The following is a 20604-nucleotide window of genomic DNA, read 5'->3' as shown; positions in this document are numbered from 1 at the left end:
TGCCAAATTTGATCTGAAAGCCTAGCTGTGTGCAGTCACCAATGCAACCGCCCACCACTGCCTTCTGCAGAGAACAGCAAAAGCAGGAACCAACAGCGAGAAATGGAGCAATGACAAAGATTATTAATCAAACCCTCTGTTTCCTAAGATCTTTCTTCCTAAGGGGTTTATAAAAGAGAGATAAGACAATCATTCAACCAACCCTGAAGGGCAGCCACATTCTAGACACAGAAGAGAAGCTAGCCAGGAAAGAAAAACAGAAGTATTACCGGGACAACTTTAATGACCAAAGCCTCCGTTTGGCCATACCCTTGTTCTCCAGAGTAGCAGTGCTGGTGAGCACTGGCAAACACCAGTCTATTTTTTCCTATTTACCTCTTCTCCTTGCTACGCTGACCGGCCTTACAAAGGGATGTTACAATCCCATTAGCTGTGATTTTCTGGAGGAAATTCTGTTTTTAACTCAAGGGGCAGCTGCACAGAACGAATCCTCTTGCTGCCCACGGCTGCAAGACCCAGCAGCGCTGTCCATGGGGAGAGAAAGCAAAGTTCTTCTAGGGCTAGATTTGGTTAAACCGCTCTCCCTGACTGTCCTGCCAGCAGCTTCAGCCCCACCACCTTCCCTTCGGACCATGAAACCCCTGTTCACAATTTCACAGGGAGTCAGATCAAATCTCTGATTTATAGAATGAGAAGGGACACTTGATGAGGTGGGACTGGGACTGCTAGTTCAAGGCACTGGGACATTGAAAAAGTAATTGGTCTTGGTGTATTTTACTCTTTTTGGAGGAGCTGCATGGGGAGGTAAGTTTAGAGAACAGGGTTTTAGTTCATTTTTGCATTTCAAAAAGATTAGAAAAAAAAACAAAGCCTTTTTTATAATTGATTCCTAAAGCATCACTGTGTTTGTGGGCAGTAAGGGCAGAGCCTTCACTTTTCAGCTACATTTTAGGCACAGCAAGGCACTGAGGTGAGAGGGACCAACTGACACCTTTGCATCAATAATTTAAGCATCTTTGCACAGATCATGGTGAAATGTTTTGTTAGGTCTGCTTTTTATTTTGCTGTTCATTGCTAGAGCTCTGTTTTTCCATCAAATTCAAGCTCAAATCACAACCTCTCATGGATTTTGGAGCCCTTGTATTCCAATTTGTCAAGATAACAAGACTTTTGCCATCAAGCTGCCTACCCCATGCTTGCCATAACATTGGACCCACTTGACAAGTTTCAATCAGATTTAACAGTTGGTAGAAACCTCAAGGATATCAACTACTTATGAATTTCAAAACAGTCAGGGAACTGTTCAAAACAGGAAAAAGACAGGAACCCAGCAACCCCACTGAGTAGAAAGCTACAGGGAGGAAGAGTCAACCAGTGTTAAATATCAGATAAATCACACAAGCAAGAGACATGAGAAATATCCCAGGGACAGGAAAAGAACTGGTGCTTTACCAGCCATGGTAGAAGCCAAACATCAAGACACCATGCTTCATTAGATCTGTGGCTTATGAAGTGGCTCATTTCTAAAACCCAGTGATACCCCCGACCGTGCAGCAGAGACCAGCGTGGGGTCTGCAGGCTCCCTGCTTCGCTGCCTGCTCTGCTCAACACAACACCCGTGGGGTGCACACTGGGCTCTGTGGGAGCCCAGCCCCAAAGGGATTTCTTGAGGGAATACAGCACCTGCCTTAGCATATGCTCCCATTTGAAGCAAGGCAGCCTGTGGCTGAAACTGTAAATAAAGCTAAGCTTGGCTTGCAGAGCTTATGATCCTACTTAGTCAGCACAACTGTGACCATCAGCTCAGGCTGCATGCACTTTATTTCCCATTTTAAAAGTTAACTGCAGCTCTTCAGCGAAAGACCAAGCCACCTTTCTGTCCTTTCCAGTCCCCCGGCAGTTCACAAATTGCCTGGGGGCCAATGGACTGCAACAGGGCTGATGCCATGGGTGCTCCTGACCCACTAGGGATGGATCCAAGCAGTGGCAGCAACTCCCAGGACTGCAGGATCACTGGGGTCGGAAGGAGCCTCAGCCCATCTGTGGTCCAGCCTCCTCCTCAAGCCCCTCATGAGAAGCACCACTGCCCACCTGGCCCTGGGGGTTCACGGAAGCTACACAGACCACTCGCTTGCAAAAACAGCAACCCAAATCTTCCCTCCCCAACCTGCTGCCTGTGCTCACTTCTCTCCCTGCAGTGACTCAGAGAAACGTTTTTTTCAGCCCTTCCAAGACAACCCCCCTTTCCCTCCTGTGCTGCTGATCAACAGCCTCTCATTATTTTAATATTTCCACTCTGACTAAAGGGGCTCGCTGGGGTCAGGCAGGGCTCTCTTTTCCCTGCAGATGAAAGTGTGCTGCTGTTCTCTGGCCAGTGCTCCCAAAGAGACCAGTAAAGTTTATCCTGTTCAGATTTCGCTGGCACATTGGCAGCATGGGTATTTTGATTTGATTGTTGTCTGCAGTTTTCTAAGCCATCCAGTTTATTTAATTCATAATTCAATTTCCTTGAACATGTTGTTTACTCCCCTTTGTAATAGCCTCCTACTCTCTGTTTTTAGCCAAAGCCTTCACACCTGAGCTGCAGTTATCCAAGATGGTTATGGCCTATAAGAGGACATATTCCTTCACCCCTTAATTTTCTCAGCAATATTCGCTTTATTACATGTACTGGAATTTAATAGCCCCCTGTACTGAAACAGATCCTTCCTTAGGAAGAGCTCAAAGCACTTACAAATAACAGTAAAGACCATTTCAAGGAAAATATTATTGAACCCCAGTGTATCTCATACATCAAATACAGGTGCCATGCTGAGAAGCGCCAAACTGTCCCGATCAGCAAGCAGAGATGACACAGCCCAAAGTGGGTACACAGAATCATAGAATGGTTCAGGTTGGAAGGGACCTTAAAGATCACCTAGTTCCAACCCCCCTGCCATGGGCAGGGACATGTCCCACTAGACCAGGCTGCTCAAAGCCCCATCCAGCCTGGCCTTGAACACTTCCAGGGATGGGGCATCCACAGCTTCTCTGGGCAACCTGTTCCAGTGCCTCACCACCCTCACAGTAAAGAATTTCTTCCTGATATCCAATCTAAATCTACTCTCTTTCAGTTTGAAACCCTTACCCCTCGTCCTGTCATGACACTCCCTGATAAAGGGTCCCTCCCCATCTTTCCTGTAGGGCCCCCTTTAGGTACTGGAAGGCCACAATAAATGTCTCCCTGGAGCCTTCACTTCTCCAGGCTGAACAACTCGGTGTAATGCAGAGCAGAGAGCAAAGACCACCCCAAGTCTTGAGCTGCAGTTCAACCAGTATTTCTTTCCCTCCCAGCATCACAGCTCACAGCTCAGCCCATGGCGCTGGTGCTGCCCACCAGCCGCACCATGCAAACACCTCACTTCAGTCCAGCCTTACCAGGGGAGATCTTGATTCCTGAGATTTCACCTCAAGACGCCCAGGGCTCCATTCCCAGATTATTGCCTTTTCCCCTTCATTCAGGACTGGCCCACAGGCCCCAGACCAAAGACCCAGTCCATATCCCACAGCACTGCGGTGGCACCAGGCTGTGCAGCCCTGGGGCCCTGCTGCAAAGAGCCCACCACTGTGCTGCAGAGCCCAGGCCAGCACCTTCCCTCCTCCTCATTTACCCCAGAAGAGACGAGGCAGGGAACAAGACACTGACATTTCCATAAAGCGTTCCTGGTCCTTCTGCCCACCCTATGCCAAGCAAAACATCACATTCCCAGCCCCAAGCCCCAGCTGTTTGGAAAATACATCCTTGGACTCCTTGGGAGCGGGGGACAGGGCACTTTTTCCCCAGTTTTCTTCCTGTGCCGGCACTCAAGGACCTCATGATGCCCTGACATCAAGTAACCCCTCCACCTCGGGGCACCCGCCGACCCACAGGGACATTTTACACCCAGAGAGCCCTCCCACTGCTGGGTTTCTTCAAACACCACAAGAAAACAAACAGGTTTCTGGTTCATCCCGAAGAGCACAGCTGCCTGCCCCAGGGTGGCGCAGAGGGGTGAGGGATGCTCTCAGGGATGCTCCTTGCTGACTGGGAAGCCAGGCTTTACTGTCCTCCCTGCCCTGCTGCTTGCAGGCGGACAGTCAGACAGCTTTATTCTTTCCTGCTATGTCAGCGCTGAGATCAGACCCAGCAGGGCTGCCCCAGCCACATGGGTCCCACGCCAGAGGGGCTGGTGAGAGGCTGGGAGGAGGAGGAGGAGGAAGCCCCGCAAGGTAAATACAGCTGTGGTCCACCCCACGAGGATGCGCTGCTCCAGCAAGGGGGAGGAGAGGACTGCCAGCGCTCCCTCCCTGATGGCCCTGTACCTGCCCTCCGTCCCCCAGACAAGGACTGCAGTGGTGCCGGGGCTTGCAGACCCTTTGCGGACCCTCTGCCGGGGCTGCGGGGCACGGGGCAAGTCCACGGTGCCAGCAGCAGCCCCGCCGGCACACGTATCCACGCACAGGCACAGCGGGTCACCCTCCGGCACGAAAACAAACACACTCGCCTTCAGGAAGGGGAAGCGGGGGGCCGGCAACAGCACAAACCGAGCGCGTGGGGTCAAGTTAAAGGCTTGCTGGGAAAAAAATAAATAAGGGGAACAAATAATATTTAGCAGGCCCACAGTCGCCCTCCCCTCTTGCTGGGAAGCAGCAGAGCTCGCTGGCCACAGAGCAGCGGCAGGAGGGGCCTGAATTTGGAGAGGATCTGGGGGCGCTGACCCTTTCCCCAGCGTGGCTACAGGGGCCCATGGTTAACCCAGCAGGTCACAGCCCTGCAAGATGCACGCACCTCCCGTCCTCCCTGTGGTGGTCCGAGGGACTTATCCTCAGCGCAGCCTCGGCAGCAAGAGCTGCTCCGGTGCAAACCATGAGACGGACCCCAGCAGCCTCCCTCTCCGGCCACAGGCACAGCGGGCAGCCCCCCAAAGAGCTGGGGGCATCTTCATCTCTTGCTTCCCATTCCTGCCACATCCATCAGGAAGCAGGAGCTAGCGGGGACCCTGCAGGGGCAAACGCTTCTCCAGAAAGCGATCACCACGGAAATGGGTGCAAGAAAATGAGAGGGACGTAGGGAAGGTTATTGGAAAAGTAGTCCGGATGAGGGAGGGGGAGACAATGATTAGCAGAGGTTGGATGAAGGTAACACTCTGAATTTAGCTGCACAGAGCAAGTCAGGGCTCTCCGGCATGGCTCTGCGCAGGGTCAGGTGTCCAGTGCTGTGGTAGGGACTGCTTATGGGGTGTCTGCAGAGCTGTAGGTCCTCTGCAGGTCCTCGGCACCACCGGTGCTTCCCTGCCACCAGGACCAGGGGCACAGACCCCACCAGTTCCTTTGGCACATCTGGGCTGGATGGGAAGCGGCTCGTCAGAGAAAATTCTTCCTTTATATGATAGATAAAGTACAAGCATATACAGCAAGGTGGTGGGTTTTCTGGAAATTTCAAGAGGAAAACAAGAGTGGGAGGTTTTGAGAAACATTCGCTGCTTTTCCAGAGGGGGGTATTATACTCAGAGGCTGCTGAATTTAACTCCTTCTTCATTCTCACTCATTAAATCTAATGAAATTTAGCTAAAATCACTTGAGACGATACCAGAGTGAAGGAAGACCATTATATTTCTCCTCTTTAAAGCAAACCCAAACACGCAGCCGGCACTTTCTCCATCAAGCCCATCAGTCTTCTCTTTAAATCTGTCTATTAAAACAGTGCCTGGTTGCGGTATGAAAGCACCAAGCGACGGAGAGCCTGCCAGCGCCTGAGAAAAGTTCTTCTAATGAAGTTTCCCACACTTAAACCTTATTTCTACGCTGAATTCCTCTCGTTTCAGCTTCCTGCTAGTGGATCACACTGCGCATCCCTCTCCTTAATCACATCCGTAAATCCCCAGCGTTATCTACTGAAATAAACAATTGATAAAACTGCTGCAAAGATAATTGCAACGGATGGAATGATCGAAAGTGGGAGTGGTGAACAACCCCGAGACCCCCTTTCGGTTAAAACGCATCCCACACTATGAAATAAGTAGGAAGCTTTTAGAGCACAGAAAATGCAATCAAGGAGGGGGGGGAAAATTTGGGCCTAGTAATGGCTGACATGCTAACATCATAATACTAAATATTATACAAATAAAAAACAAACTATGGGGTTGCTTTTTTGACTTTTTAGTTCAAAATAGATCCCCTCTCTGGCGGTTTTGCTGTTATCTGCTTGTATTTGAGCAGAACTGGACTTCATTATTCAAAAGTTTTGTTTGGCAGTTTCTCTGTGTAGTCTGATCTACCTATCAACTGGCATTTTATTTACCATTTTAATTATAAGCATTTCCTAGATTTAGAAAATGAAGGTGCAGGAAGATTTAGGGCACCGTAGACTTCGTGGCTGAAGAGACCACCATCAATCAGCTAGCCTGAGCTCTCGTAGACAGGATTTCCCAGTTTTGTCCAAGGTTATTTGGCAGGTGAAGAGCAATGATTTTCACACACCAGTCTGATATTCTGACACTTACTCACATCTCGGCTGCTGCTGCTCCCCTGGTAGAATCTGCTAAATAATTCATCCCCTCTTTTCACCTAGTTTTTCATATACTTTAAAGGAGTTTTGATTTTGTCTGCTTGTATATTATTTGCCCTTTGTTTAAACCTCCCCTTGAGACAACTTATCATAAGGCTCAGATTGAAGAGGGTTATTTTTTTATTATTATTATTTTTATTATTTTTTTTTTAATTTCCAGAATCCCTTCCCAGGCACTATAGAAGCTTCTATTTTTCCGGGCAGTGCAGGATGGCGGGTAAACAATTACAGCTCGCCGTCCTCTGAGCACAAATCAATTATAATCGACTTGGCCCCGATGGGCTGGCAGGACTCACGCTGTCCCTGCACAGAGAGAGGGGGGCACTGCCGCACACGCGTGGGCCTTGGGGCACTAACCCTTCCCTTCCCTCTCTGGTGGGAAAACACAAGAGAAACCCCGAGCCCTGCCACTTGGTTCGGTAGGACAGTTAAAGCACAGTGGAGGAAGGCAACCACCGCTACTGACTCCGGCTTTTCTCCTGCAGAAGTGAAGCGTTAATCCGGGAATGGAGACGGGGAGGCAGGAGCCAGTTTTCCTCCCCCACTGGAGGACAAGCCATCCTCTTGCTCTGAAGGGTTACTCTGCCTTTCCACCAGCGCATTAGCATTTTCCAGGCTGGAAGGACGCTGTGCTTCTAAAGCTCAGGCTGTAATTGGAAAAGTTTGCCAGGACGGACCTAATAAGGACACAGCTAGTACCAGCAAAACCATGCCATGCCTGAAGTGGTTTAATTCAGTCCCCCGGGCGACACAGCCACAGTAACAACAGGACTCTTCATAAGTGAATGAGCGCTGTTTGAAAACGTTGTTTCATTTTAGAAGCCTCTCGCACCTCTTTGGCGTGAATGGAGCCACAAACACTGCATACACAGACCTGTCCTCACTCCCTTCTGAGCCTTGCTGCACCTTCGCACCGAGGAGCAGCTCTCCTGCCCACCTCCTGTCCACAGACAAACCAGGAGAGCAGCCGACACTGTAAAACGCGGGTTTTCCCCCCCTGCCCAGGCGCAGCCTTGACCAGAGAACGACTTCCAGAAAGCTGAGCAGGACCTCAGAGTCCTTCCCATGATAAAAACCAGACCGCCTGGAGCTAGAATCCAGACACTCGTGTTTAGCTCCCTGGATCGGAAGCCGTAAGTCAAATTGACTTGCACAGAGCCACACTGCACTGGTGGCACAGGGCAGACACAGGGATGCCCAGCAGCCCCTGACACGCTGCTACCCCCACCCACAGGGAACGGGGATCCTCTCTCTTCCGTCAGGGAGGGCAGGATCAGCCGGAGTCAGTCCTCCACCAGCAGTTATGTCCCCATTTGCAAAATTAATAACGAAGGCAGCGCTGGGACTAGACCAGAAAGAGTTAATGGGGTTACAAAGGGTTTTGCTGGCCTATTTTCCAGGCAGGCACCCTTTAATCTCCTTTGGAAACACCTTCACACAAAGGCTGGTACAGCAGCTCAGCTGGAGCCAGGATTTAACATGGAAGAACTTGTCCCAAAGAGATTAAAAGCAGCAGTCGGGCACTGACCCTCCCATCAGATGGGCAGGAATTTCCCACTGCGGACTGGGAGGCAAGGAGGGCAGCTGGGTCCCGGGGAACTGCTGCAGCGTGCCACTGCTCCCGCCATCCATGCACCCAGCATGCTTCCCAGGGAAGCTGGAGCGAGCATGCCAGGAGCAGGGCCAGCATGGTACAGAGCAGCACGCCGTCCACTGGCTGCCTCCGCAGCAGAGGAGTGTCCCCAAGTGGAGGGGACAGCTGGCGCCACTCATGATGAAGGGTTAAATCCCACTGCCCATACCCCTGGGCAATTCAGACCCAACTCAGACTAGCAAATACGGTAACAACAAAGGTGAAGGCTGAGGGTGAGAGAGCGCAGGGACAATCAGAGTACACACCGACATCACAGTCCCGCCTTATGCCCACAGAGGGGGAAAAAGAGGGGACAGAAAGAAGAAACTGGGAGAAAGAGAGTGAGAAAAGGAAAAGGAAGAGAAGAGGACGGCCACAGGCATCCATGCAAGTACAACAGCTCAGCCATTGGGTCCCCCCTCCACCTTACCTGGGGGTCCCCAAGACGACTGAGGTCTGGATAAAGGTAAAACAGGATTCCCTGGGATGCCCCGGGCAGGGAGACTCCCCTGATCAGCAGAACGATCAGCATGAGGTATGGGAACGTGGCCGTGAAATACACCACCTGGGAGGAGGAGGAAGGGACAAGTGTGAACAAGCAGTACAGGCCAGAGCACACAGAGCCGGACGGCAGCACAGCACCGACCCCTGGGGTGGGGAAGACGGGCAGCGGCCGGAGATGGGTCAAGCTGCCTCGCTGAGCACCTTGTTGTCACCTGCAGTGGAAAGAAATGCATTTTAAAATGCACCCAGGAAACTTGTGACGTACCATGGCACGTCTGGAGACAGAGAAAACCTTTCTAGTCCTAAGAGCGATCCAGACCCCAAGCCAGGCTGTCATCGGGTTGGAGTCAGAGTAGCTCCACCGAAGCCAGCGGTGTGATATCTATGTGCCTCGGTGGAGGAGCTGCCTCCAGTATCCATCTGCGCATCCCTACCCCAAATAGAGGCCTGAGTCATACACAGAAAGTCTCTTCTCTGCAACATTTAGTGGCAAGGGTAAAGAGGTGTGCAGATAAGAGATACACCCTGAAACATGATTGCTACCAAAGGGCCGCCAGGGACAACACTGGGGGTCCCCAGCTCAGGGCTGGCACCAGCAACTGGCTTGTGCCCACCACTCCCCCACCGCAGCGACTCGCAGCTGCTGCCTCAGGTCGACCCCTTTCAAATATCCAACATGGGCACTTCAGGCAGAGCAGGGCAGCGCGCCTCAGACTTGTCACCGAGGACTCAGACCCGAGCAGGACCTTTAGCTTGTGTCCTCTTGCTTTTTATGCCCCTGGGCAACACAGACGTACTCAGGTAGGGTTGAAATCCCTTCCTCTAGCAAAGGAGCTGTGTCCCTTGGGGGAACACTGCAGGCCAGTATCAGCTAATCCTTTCAGGGACTGCACATCTGGTAAATATAACATTCAATTTGGGGATTACTGGGTTATTTTCAGGACTGCAATGGCTAATTGCAGTAGTACACCTCAACAACAACACGCTGTGGTCTGTGGTTCCCACACAAACAACCCAATGTCAAGAGCTGATGCAGCCTCCCCGGCAAGTCAAGTACTGTCGTTAATCCCTTTGCATTTTGCTCCCGCACCTTCAAGATTTATTGACCACCTTGAAAAAAAAAAAAAAAGTTGCTTAGTCTGTTTTATCATCAAGATGCATCAAGAAAAGTGTGGCCAGCAGGTCAAGGGAGGTCATCCTCCCCCTCTACTCTACCCTGGTGAGGCCACACCTGGAGTACTGTGTCCAGTTCTGGGCTCCTGGGTTCAAGAGGGACAGGGAACTGCTGGAGAGGGTACAGCAAAGGGCTACAAAGACGATTAGGGGATTGGAACACCTCTCTTATGAAGAAAGGTTGAGGGATTTGGGTCTTTTTAGTTTGGAAAAAAGACAACTGAGGGGGAATCTTATCAACACTTATAAATACTTAAAGGGTGGGTGTCAGGAGGATGGGGCCAGGCTCTTTCCAGTGGTGCCCAGGGACAGGACAAGAGGTAACGGGCACAAACTCAAACATTGGAAGTTCCACCTAATCATGAGGAGGAACTTCTTTACTTAGAGGGTGGCAGAGCACTGGAACAGGCTGCCCAGAGAGGTGGTGGAGTCTCCAACTCTGGAGACATTCAAAACCCGCCTGGACGCGTTCCTGTGCAACCTGCTGTAGGTGACCCTGCTGTGGCAGGGGGGTTGGACTAGATGATCTCCAGAGATCCCTTCCAACCCTATGATTCTATGATCATGCTAGGCCAAAAAAGAAATGTTGCTCCTTCAGGTTTTTCCTGTGTGGGTGTGCAGAGTGAGGATCCACATCAGCACGCTTCCCCTGAACATGACCCCACAGCTCTTTTCTCAGCTTGGGCAGTTACGCACCAGAGCGCTAAAGCTCATCTCTGGAGGAACCGCAAGATGTAATGATGTGAAATGATCTATTTCTTGCGCCTGCCCATCCATCCAAAATGAAGTGATTCAAAATCTACCTAAGGCCCACCATCCCTGAGCAGAGGTTACAGGGTCTGCCACAGCTATAGCAGTTTCTGCATTAGAGGAGGTCCTACTAAGAATGAGCGTATGATTTCCCTGGACAACACAACGAACTTCGCTCTGCCCCTAGGTACTCATTATGATCTGAGTAGCGATTCAAAAAGAGATTTCTTCTGGATCCACTCTGATGTACTCCATCTGAATAAAGCGATGTCCAAAACACCTGACCCTGCAACGCGAGTCCTCCTCTAAGTCAAGATACACACTCTTCAGTGATTCAGCATTGTAATGAGGAAGGACAGAAGGATTTGAGAGATCCTTGAAAAACACCACTACCAGATTATCATCACTGCCTGCAGCTCCAGGTTTTCTATGCATTTCATGTGCTCTGCTCTATATATCACAGCAGTCTTGGGTAACGCCACAGAGGTTGGTGACAAACACCTCCTTGCTGGGGCTCACGATTGCCTGAGACGTCTGTGTGAGCAGATCCATCTGTGTCCCTCGAATCTGCATCCTGAAGGCTGAAGGAACCCAGGGACAGCTTCGTTCAACACAGGCAAACACCATCATTCATTTCCCTCTCAAATTTTCAAGGAGTCTCTGATTTAGAGCTTTTCAGTGACAGTTAATCAAATCTTCAGGACCTACGAGTTTAACAATCATGCCTGTATTTACCACACAACCAAATTCTTCCTTCGGGAAATGACAGGATGCAAGTCTAATCTTTCTCAGCTCATGAAAGCAAGATTAAAACCAAAAATCATAAAACCAACCCATTGCCTTTAGATCCTAGTGCACATTGTTCCCGGATGCCAGTTTGCACATTCTCAGTTGTATCTCTACATAACATCAATTTTCGGAGCTCAGAACACAAACTGGTAGTTGTCTGGCACATGATTTGGATTCACATTTTGGTGACATTCTATGTGTTTTACAGCCTGCATGAATTAGCACATAAAGCTTTTCACTCACAGTGAACAGTCACTCACATCTGCACTGAGACCAGAGGCCTGAATTTGGAGAAAGTTTTGCTGGACTAAGGGTGCCAAACTTCTATCTAACAACAGGAACATCTGGATCCAATGAGATATTACTCAGTGCTTGGCTTGGACCCAATCTTTTTATTTCTTGGGCATTGTTAGCACTAACTACATCACTAGGAACCTTGCCGGGATCAGTGTGATCGTTCTGTCACATGCTGGTCAACAACATCCAGGGTTTTTATTGAACCTGATCCACATGCCTCGGCAAAGTGGTTCCATCTGTGACAACCTCCTGCATCTGCAAGCGCTCTTCAGGGACAGGCAGTCCCCACGTGGGAGGACGCGAACTGCTGCTGCTCTTCTGAGTAGGGTAATTTCAGCTCGCGGTGCTCGCCCTTCCGCTGGCAAATCCCCAGGACTAAGGTACATCTCTCTTCCCCAATACGATTGTATGCCCACAGACATCATTTTAGCTGGATTATTATGCAGAGGGTTAATAAACCTGTGGACACTGTTGCTTTACTAAAAGGTTTCTGTTTTCAAGGAGAGGAAAATCGCACCATTGCTAGTCCTTTTTGGTAAAAAGCACTTGCATTTAACCTAGAACTTGTATCTAAAATAGATGGAATTTGTTCTCAGCACTTCCCACACTATGTTTGCTGTATCTTAGTATCATATTTGCTGTTATTATACTGCCTCTGCTTTCTTTTACCAGGCCACTACAGCAAGCAGTTGCTCTTTTCTTCTAATTTTACTCCATGGAAACAAGAAAACATCATGACTGCAAGCTGCTTGATTTCCCCGTCATGTTTCATAATCCCAGACCATTCTGGAAGCAGGAGAAACTGCTAACATCCATGCCATCAACTTGATGGAAATGGAAGCAGCTAAAATTTACACCCCATCACACATGATGTCTTGTTCAAAGCCTGCTGAAAAGACACCGTTTAGACGACATACTAAACCTTTTCATTTCCATCTGTTCTTGCTGGCTCCAGACAAAGCTGGCTGAGAGCAGGTCAGGAGGCAGCAGCGGAAACTAAGTGATGGGGTCAGTGCAAATGACAGTGGCACACTCTGCAACAGAGGGAGCATGAGATGGAGCTGGACAGTCACACCAACCCTTCCAAGAAGCATTCAAAGAAATATCTCCGTGGTGACCACTGTGGGGGACGGGGGGAAAGATGACCTTTATTGCAGGGGAATATGAGGGATTCTAGGAAGAGTTGTGATGAACAAAAAGGAAAAAAGATTATCCCCATGGAGATGAGGCAGAGAGCGTTAAGGCCATCAGAGTTACCTTTGTTAATATCTAATGAATTTGAAGATTTTCCAGCTGCACTTGCCAGCAGAGGCAAAGACACACTGCTTGCTCACACTATGGTGGGAGGGAGGGGAACACGCAACCACCCCATGAATAGGAAGATTACAGGGTCTCCTGGGCCTATGGATGGAGAGGGATCAGATGGGGATGTACATCTTGGAAGTTAACGCTCTGAGACATCTCAGCACTCCCATCGTTTCCCAACCAAACCACAGAGCCTGGCTTATACTCCTGCTGCAAGTTGAGACCCACAGGCTCCTGCCAGATTAGTCAGAAGGTGGTTCCCAGGGGATCCCTAGGACCTCTCTGAACGTACAAAAGGTGAGTACATCAAGCACTCCAGCTGTGATCAAGTGAAGAGTCTTGATGTGAACCAAGGACTCACCTTGCCTGTGGACTTGACCCCTTTCCAAATGCAGAAGTAACAGATGATCCACGCCAGTAAGAGACACAGAGCCAGCTCCCAGCGCAGGCTGCCCAGGTGCTGGATGCCATCGGAAATCTTTAGTACTCTCCTCCTGCATTGGGGGGAAGCAAAGGAGCATCCAGGTGTCACTGATGTTGGCCACTAACATTCCCAACACTACACTGGTTCTCACCACACCTCCACAGCACCTGATGGCTTTGGGGAGAAGAGCTGTCTTACTAGCAAGACCCAGGTCTGAGCTGCAAGCCTTAGAGGAATCAAGCTGTGCTTCCCTCTTAAAAGTACTACAAGCCTGACAAATCAGTCATGGACACTTGCTTCTACGCTCACTCCAGTGCTGGCCTGTTGGGCCAAGACATTTCTTCTCCTGTCCTCCTCCCACCCTTCACCTGTCCTGTCCTCTAGAGTAAGAGCTCTCTCTCTGCAAGAACACGCAGCACTTTGCACACACAGGCTCTGCCTGAGCCTTTTTCATGCACATTACAAAGTTCACCTATCTTTCTGACATGCTTCAAACATCAAAAGTGAATGATACATTGAATTTACCATGCAGAATCCATCAGAACCACCCAAGAAGCAATGCTGTCCAACCCCTTCTCGATACCATACTTCTGTCTTTAGGAGCAGCTACATGCTTCACCTCAGGACCCAGAACAGCATAGCAGCCCATACCATGACTAAGACCCAACCAAGACCACAATAATCCCCATTGCACAGTCAGAAGAGGCCACCTTGGGCGTCTTTTTTCAGCCAGTGTGGAGACAGGATCCTGGACTAGATGGACTTTGGTTCAGCTAAGGTCTTATGGTCTCATCCTGGCCATATAGCAGCTTTCCATGCCATGTGTATGTCAAATCTTCCTCATCAATTGCAGAAGTACAGACTCACCCGCCTCCATCTCCTGCACCATACAGATGGATCTGAGCATGAAACACCATTGTGCAGTCCCAAAAACCCAAGCCTGAGACAGGCAGAGAGGGACACGCACTATTCTGGAGCACAGCAGCAATGCCCACCCTGCTGCAAAAGACACCAATTACCCCAAAATAAAGGTCACGTTTCTGGATAACAGCGGTCGAAGACACACTGCCTCCTTTTCCTGCCCCACCGCCTCGCAGCAGATTGAGAGGATGAGAGAGGGGTTGGAAAAATAGCTCTGCTCTGCCAGATACATTTCGTCATGTTGCTCTGTCCCTGCTTCTAAGGACACGGACTCTGTAACCAGTGGGGAAAGGGTGTCAGCAGACCGTAACTAACTGGGCACTGTACTGCAGCCAGAAGAGGCCTCAGAAGAGGCCACCACTGGAAGGTCAGTGCTTCTCGAAGAAAGGGTGGCCTCCTACCTCCCCGCCCAGGGTGGGCAGGAACAGATGCTCCATGGGAATCAATGGAGAGTGGAAATTTCCAGTCCTGTGTACCGATTCCCTAGTAAATGGACGTGGTCACGCAGCGATGGGAACACAGCTTTTCCAGCATCCAGCCTCAGGAAAAGCAGTCCAAGGCAGGCCACCATCTAATCACATGTGAGCAGCAGGGAGAGGGAGAGTGCAGGCTCAGAGAACACACAGGAGACAAAGAAAGTTCAAAAACTTTGAAATTTAACAACTGTATCCCTGTGCTGAGCCAGGAGTGCGTGGGAGGTACTGTGTGCTCCCCGCGCTGACAGCACTCGGGAGCGCTGCCGAAGGCAGAGCCCTCCACCCATCTAAACGCACAAGGGAAATCCATGGTGGCAGCAGAGGGGTTACTTGCACAGTCTGATAGCCAGGGCTCAGCGCTTAACTGTGCCCCTTCTCCCAGGAGATGCTGAGGATCATCGGAGATCCCCAGCCAGCAAGCCTATGCCTTCGTGCCATAAACAAAGCTACTCTGTACCTCAGGGTAACTAACACAAGGGGAGAAAACAATGAAAAGGAGGGAGCAAATTTCACCGTGAAGTGAGTTGACATCAGCACTTCATTTCAATTTTGGTGAGCTTCTCCCCTCAAGATAGCTTGCATATTAGTCGCTTTAAAATAAAAACATCACTTTTTCTGCTTTTAAGATGAAGGCTACCCACATACAAAAGTCGCCATCCGCCATGCCAGAGCCTCCCAGGAACCTGCTGGTATCGCACAGTAGCAGGGATTCAAAGGAAAGATCACCTACTCCATCACCAGCGTGAACGCATGCAGTACACCACAGGGCTTTAAGGCCTCCTCTTCAACAGCTGACCATGCTACAGCTTGCAAAACTTGCAGACAAAAACCCATTGCAGAGCTGCTGCTCTGTGGATCACGAGAGACCTCACCCCACTACCACCTATAGCCTTGGCACCCGTGTCCTGAGCAAGAGTTAGACTGGATGCAGCCACCAGGCAGGTCAACGGCTGCATGGGGCAGACTGCTCCAAACAGAACAAGAGCAACGGATAATCCAGCAGATATATAAACTGTAATTCAAATCACAGGGTAACGGCCACTGAGCGAGCGCAACTAATTTTGTTGAGGTTTGCACCCTGGGTAAGTCTGAACCAAAGCTTCAGGATGGGGAGCAGGCAGCCAATTCACCTACTTTGCAGGAGGAAACAACTGTATAAGGAAGTTCACAGCTGGCAATGAAGAGCAAGGGAGAAGGCAGGGAGAGAAGCACGCACAAATGAGGGTTCTGCACAAATGGAGAAAAGGAGAATAAATGAAACATCAAGGACCGAAGAAGGCAAAGCATCAGTGAGGTGAGGTAAGGCCTCGCACAGTCAGCTAGCCATCACTGAGGTCAGTGAGACCAAGAAGCCCAAAAAGTCCAGAGGGACAGGAATGCAACATCAGAGAAGGAGAAAGTCAGATGGCTCTGAGGCATGCCAGCACAGCTCCAGACAAACACCACAAGCCCAGCGATGTTACCCTCACTGATGGCACTGCTGCCTCTGAGAGCCTTCACCCTGACCTGCCCAGCTTCCTCTCTTGTGTCCTCTTCGGGCAAGGATGGGTTAATAGGAAGTACTGCTGCAGGGTTTGTTCCTTGCCTAGGGAAGTCCTGGAGGAAAGGGGGTTAGAAAAAGGGGGTACAGGCCTGTCCTTTACTTACTCCCAGAATTCGATGACAGGGGAGGTGGCATTTTCATTGGTCACATTGAGTGTTGAGTTTGCCTTCTGGAGCTCCATGCAGTTCCCTGCGGGAGAGGTCCAGGGAAAAAGGGAGAGTAAGTAGCAGTGGCTGGAGTACCAGAGGATCTGAAAAATCCCTCCCATTCCATCCACGGTGTCAACATTCGTTGACATTGACTCAGACAAATTTTGTGTAGTCCCAAAAATGCACAAAAGCAGTCTCCTCCAGGGTAAGGCTAGCAAGAAACCTAGGACAATTCAGATGATGACATTTATTTTTTCCTTCTAGTGGGCATGGCGAGCAGTCCTGACTAGCACTGGGTCTATAGCTAACACAGAGCATGGGATGACTAGAAGATGCTAAGAAGGAAGGTGCCCACAGTGGCTGGAGCCCAGAGCAGGAGCCACTGGGGAGGCCACCACTGCACAGCCCTGGGCAGGAGCTGCAAGTTGTTGGGCAGTGACAGCACTGGTGCTCTCTAGCAAAGACACAGATCAATGGAACCTCTTCCCCAAAAGCACCGGCATCACCACAGTGACCCAGCACTCCCCACCCCTACCAGCAGTCCCACCCAAGCAGGGGCGAGCCACTCTCCTGAGGTTTGGCCCTGGGCAGCAGCAGGTTTCCCTCTGCCAAGAGCTGGTGGAGGACTGGGTGAGGGCTCCACACCCACCTGTGTTCCACTCGTGGTCACAGCTGCCCCAAGGGAGGTCGATGGTGAACGAACTGAAGAGATAAAACAAGGCCCAGGCCAGGACAATGATGTAGTAGAAGTTCAGCAGTATGACGATGACCTGTGAGGCGTAGCCAATTCCTGCAGAAAGTGAGCCCCAAAGGCAGGTGACCCACGTGCCAGGGGCCAGGAACAGGACTCCCCTTGGGAGGTGCTCACCCAGTGTTTTCATCTGTGGCTCCACGTTTTGTCTGCACTGCCAGATGAATGCCACTGGGGTGGCTGCCAGAGCCATCATCCCCTCCCCAAAGCCCACCATGCTGCATCAGCAGGGGTCCAAGCAGGGGCATCAAGGACCCCCTCTTCCTACAAACCCACTACAGCCTTCCCTGGTGAAAGGGTGGCAAGGGGAGGGAGTCTGGGCAGGGGATGGGCATATTGTGGTTGGAAAGCCACAGGGGGACAGAAACATATGACGGTGCTCCATCTGCTGAATAACACCCCTTCTACCTAAATTCACTTTTTATTTTGTTCACTCATCCCTTTTCACTGTTTGGGAATGTTTTGTATTAACACCACACACCTTCTCTGGCAGGTGTCAGAGGAGCAACTGAAGGTTTTGGTATATGGAGAGGAGGCAACTGAGACTTTCAGAGAAATCATGGAAAGTGGCTTGAGGCCGGATAACTGTGCTGAAACAGTGCTACAAGTGGATCTGACGGCTAACAATTTATTAAGACAGCTGACACCTTTCACCACGAAGGTTTTAAGCCATTTGCAAACTCAGGAAAATGACATAGCATTGACTTAAAAAAACCAGTAGCATGTTTTAGGTTCTTCTTAACCTCTAGAAGCATTTTCATCAATTAGCTCTTGGAGGACAACCTTGATTTGGGTACGAAGCTCCTGGCCAGAGCCATGGCAGTGAAGAAGGAAGCTGGGATGTAGCATAACAATAGGAACTTCTTAGTTGGAAAGGCGATGAATTTTTCCAGTGTAATTTTGGAAAGGGTGCAGCTGGCAGTCCTCCTAGGCTGGGATCCCCAGGGGTGGGCAGAAGATGCATGGAGGTATGTAAGGAGCTGGGCTGTGGGGAGACCCATCACTGCTCATCCCACTGGGGCCCCACGATCCCCCCACCTCACTGTGCCCTCCTGGGCTCAGCCCACTCACCTTCGAAGAGGGGGCAGATCCTGCGCCAGGCTGTCACCCCTCCCTGGCTGGTATACTGCCCCAGCGCCGTCTCCAGGAAAAAGACGGGGATCCCGCAGGTGAAGAGGAAGATGAGGTAGGGGATGAAGAAGGCACCTGGCAGATTCAAGCAGCAGATAGGCAAAATAAGCCCCATGGGGTGACCAGGGTCAGCCCATCTTCAACCTGACATGGAGCAGGTTCCTCTTGGTGGGGGCACAGCCTGGGAGGGGTGGGGGCTGTGGGGGGAGAAGGCCATGGACAGGGGTGCCAGGAAAAAGGGATTTTCCTCACGTTTCATCTCCCAGAGTGATGCAATTGCACAAGAAACTCAACATTTAGAAAAGGTGGAGAGGAAAGGAAAGTTTCTAGGCCTGAATTTTCTGCAGAAAAGAGTGGAACAAGTTCTCAGTAGCTGTATAGAAAGAACACCCTGTTCTAAAACTATTGTGACTTTTCATCAACTTGGTGACTCCTTTCAAGTTAGTTATTCTGACTGAATAAGCTGACAAGCCCACAGATGACACCACCAAGGCACTGAGGAGCACATAGAGACCGACACCTTCACCCAGGCTGTGGGTTTGCTCAATCATTTGCTCACCAAATAGCAGCAGACACCCAAACGAAAAGCAAGAAGTGCAGGAAAGTATGTATGTACCTCATGCCAGCGGCCAGGGCTGCCCTCCTGGCCAAGCCCTGTCAAAAAAAAACAGGCAGGGAGAGATAAAACGCATCAGGCTTTTGATTACCCCAGGCTAATGTTAAATGCAGGAATGGCTTTTACCCCGCAGAGCACAGGAGGCAGTCCTGCAAGGTGGTCCGCGTTCCTTACTGCACTAACATGCCACGAAAGCCGCTCAAAGGCAGGGACATGGGGCAGGAGGAGGAGCTGGCATGTAAAGGTGTAGCCCCGAGTGGTAGCAGTGGGGCTGCGGCAGGCTCGGAGGGACACGCAGGGTCAGAGGTGACAATCCAGCCAGCCACTAAAACACTTTTTCCCTGCATAGGCCTTTTCTGTGCCAGCAAGGTGCTAACAGGCCCTGGGGTCGGGTCTGTGGGGTTGTATAGGAAATAACAATCCCAGTGCACAAGTAAAACCCAAGAGATTTCATTAAGAAGCTTAGCTAGCATGCAGGGGCAGGGAGAGGGAAAGACGGACTTTGGGGACCAGCCATAAGTCCCACCCCACGCTTTTCCCAGCGGGGTACAGAGCCACAGCCCTCCCCTTCTTGCAAAAAAAAAAAAAATGCAGCCAACAAAATAGACAGGGAGAGCATCTTGGCAGCTCCCCATGGGCAAACAGCAGCTGAAGGGATGCTGATACCTGGCAGCCCCGGGGGAACAACGAGCACCTGCCCACAAGCTCGCTCTCTACCAGTAAATAGAAGTTGGTGAGGGCAAAGAGCAGGGGAAATGGTTGTATCAATGCCATCCCCTTCACTCCCAACTGGCGTGCAATCATATCATCATAAGTTTTCCTTTTCTCGTATAAAAGTTTGTATTTAACTCAACTGCAGCCAGGGGATCCCAGGGACAGTCTCTGAGGTGGCAGGTCGAGCTCCCCAGCCTGGGTTTCCCGTAGGTGCAGCCTGCCCTCTGGCCCGTCACCCTTCTCAGCACCTCCAATTATCCCAGGTTTCACGCAGTTTTCATGCTTTGGGAGTCTTAACTGGAGGGTCCCAACATGCGGGCTGTGAAATAATGCGAAATTACAATGGGGTAAAGGAGGGATTTCCAGAGACATGTTTGGGCCAGGGGCTGTCATCTGCCCTGCTCCTCTCGCCCCCCGGTTTGGAGGGGGACAGGCAGGGTGGGACGACCCCGACGCCAGCCAGCCCCGCTGCCACCCCCATCTTGTTGCAGCTGTCAGAGGGCAGGGAAGGGCAGCAGGCAGGGAGGAAAAGGCCAGGAGAGGTGCCCAGCAGGGCCACCCTGCCCAGACACCCTGTTCTGTGGGGGCCAGGGAGGGCAGCCCATGGTGGGGGACTGCAAGCGATGGGGGTCCAGAAGCACAGCCCCCCCGGCGCTGTGGTGTCCCTGTGGCCCAGCCCCATCCAAACTCCCCCGGGGGTGAACGCCAACACCTGGCAGAGGTTTTCCTGCAGGGACGGCGGTGGGCCCTTGGGACCGGCCAGTTTGGGGAGCGCTGGGGAGGGCGTGCGGCACCGGCAGCAACACCACCAGACAGGCTTCCCCGGTATTTCCCAATCGTCG

The 20604-nt window shown here is 51.0% G+C and overlaps 1 protein-coding gene across 5 annotated transcripts in view; it reads right to left on the bottom strand.

Moving 5' to 3' along the window:
- SLC6A13 (solute carrier family 6 member 13) overlaps window positions 1–20604 on the bottom strand; it is a 39411-nt gene that overhangs the window by 9496 nt on the left and 9311 nt on the right. For all 5 annotated transcript variants that reach the window (XM_063318869.1, XM_063318884.1, XM_063318895.1 and 2 more), the window contains exons 3-7: window positions 18373–18507; window positions 17200–17340; window positions 16506–16590; window positions 13399–13531; window positions 8650–8784 (exon numbers count right to left, since the gene is read on the bottom strand). In XM_063318869.1, coding sequence (XP_063174939.1) covers window positions 8650–8784; window positions 13399–13531; window positions 16506–16590; window positions 17200–17340; window positions 18373–18507 — 629 coding nt within the window. The remainder of the gene's footprint in view (window positions 1–8649; window positions 8785–13398; window positions 13532–16505; window positions 16591–17199; window positions 17341–18372; window positions 18508–20604) is intronic.

Source organism: Chroicocephalus ridibundus, chromosome 1, assembly GCF_963924245.1.
Source record: "Chroicocephalus ridibundus chromosome 1, bChrRid1.1, whole genome shotgun sequence".
Taxonomy (NCBI): Eukaryota; Metazoa; Chordata; class Aves; order Charadriiformes; family Laridae; genus Chroicocephalus; species Chroicocephalus ridibundus.
This window is presented reverse-complemented; position numbering and strand designations above follow the sequence as displayed.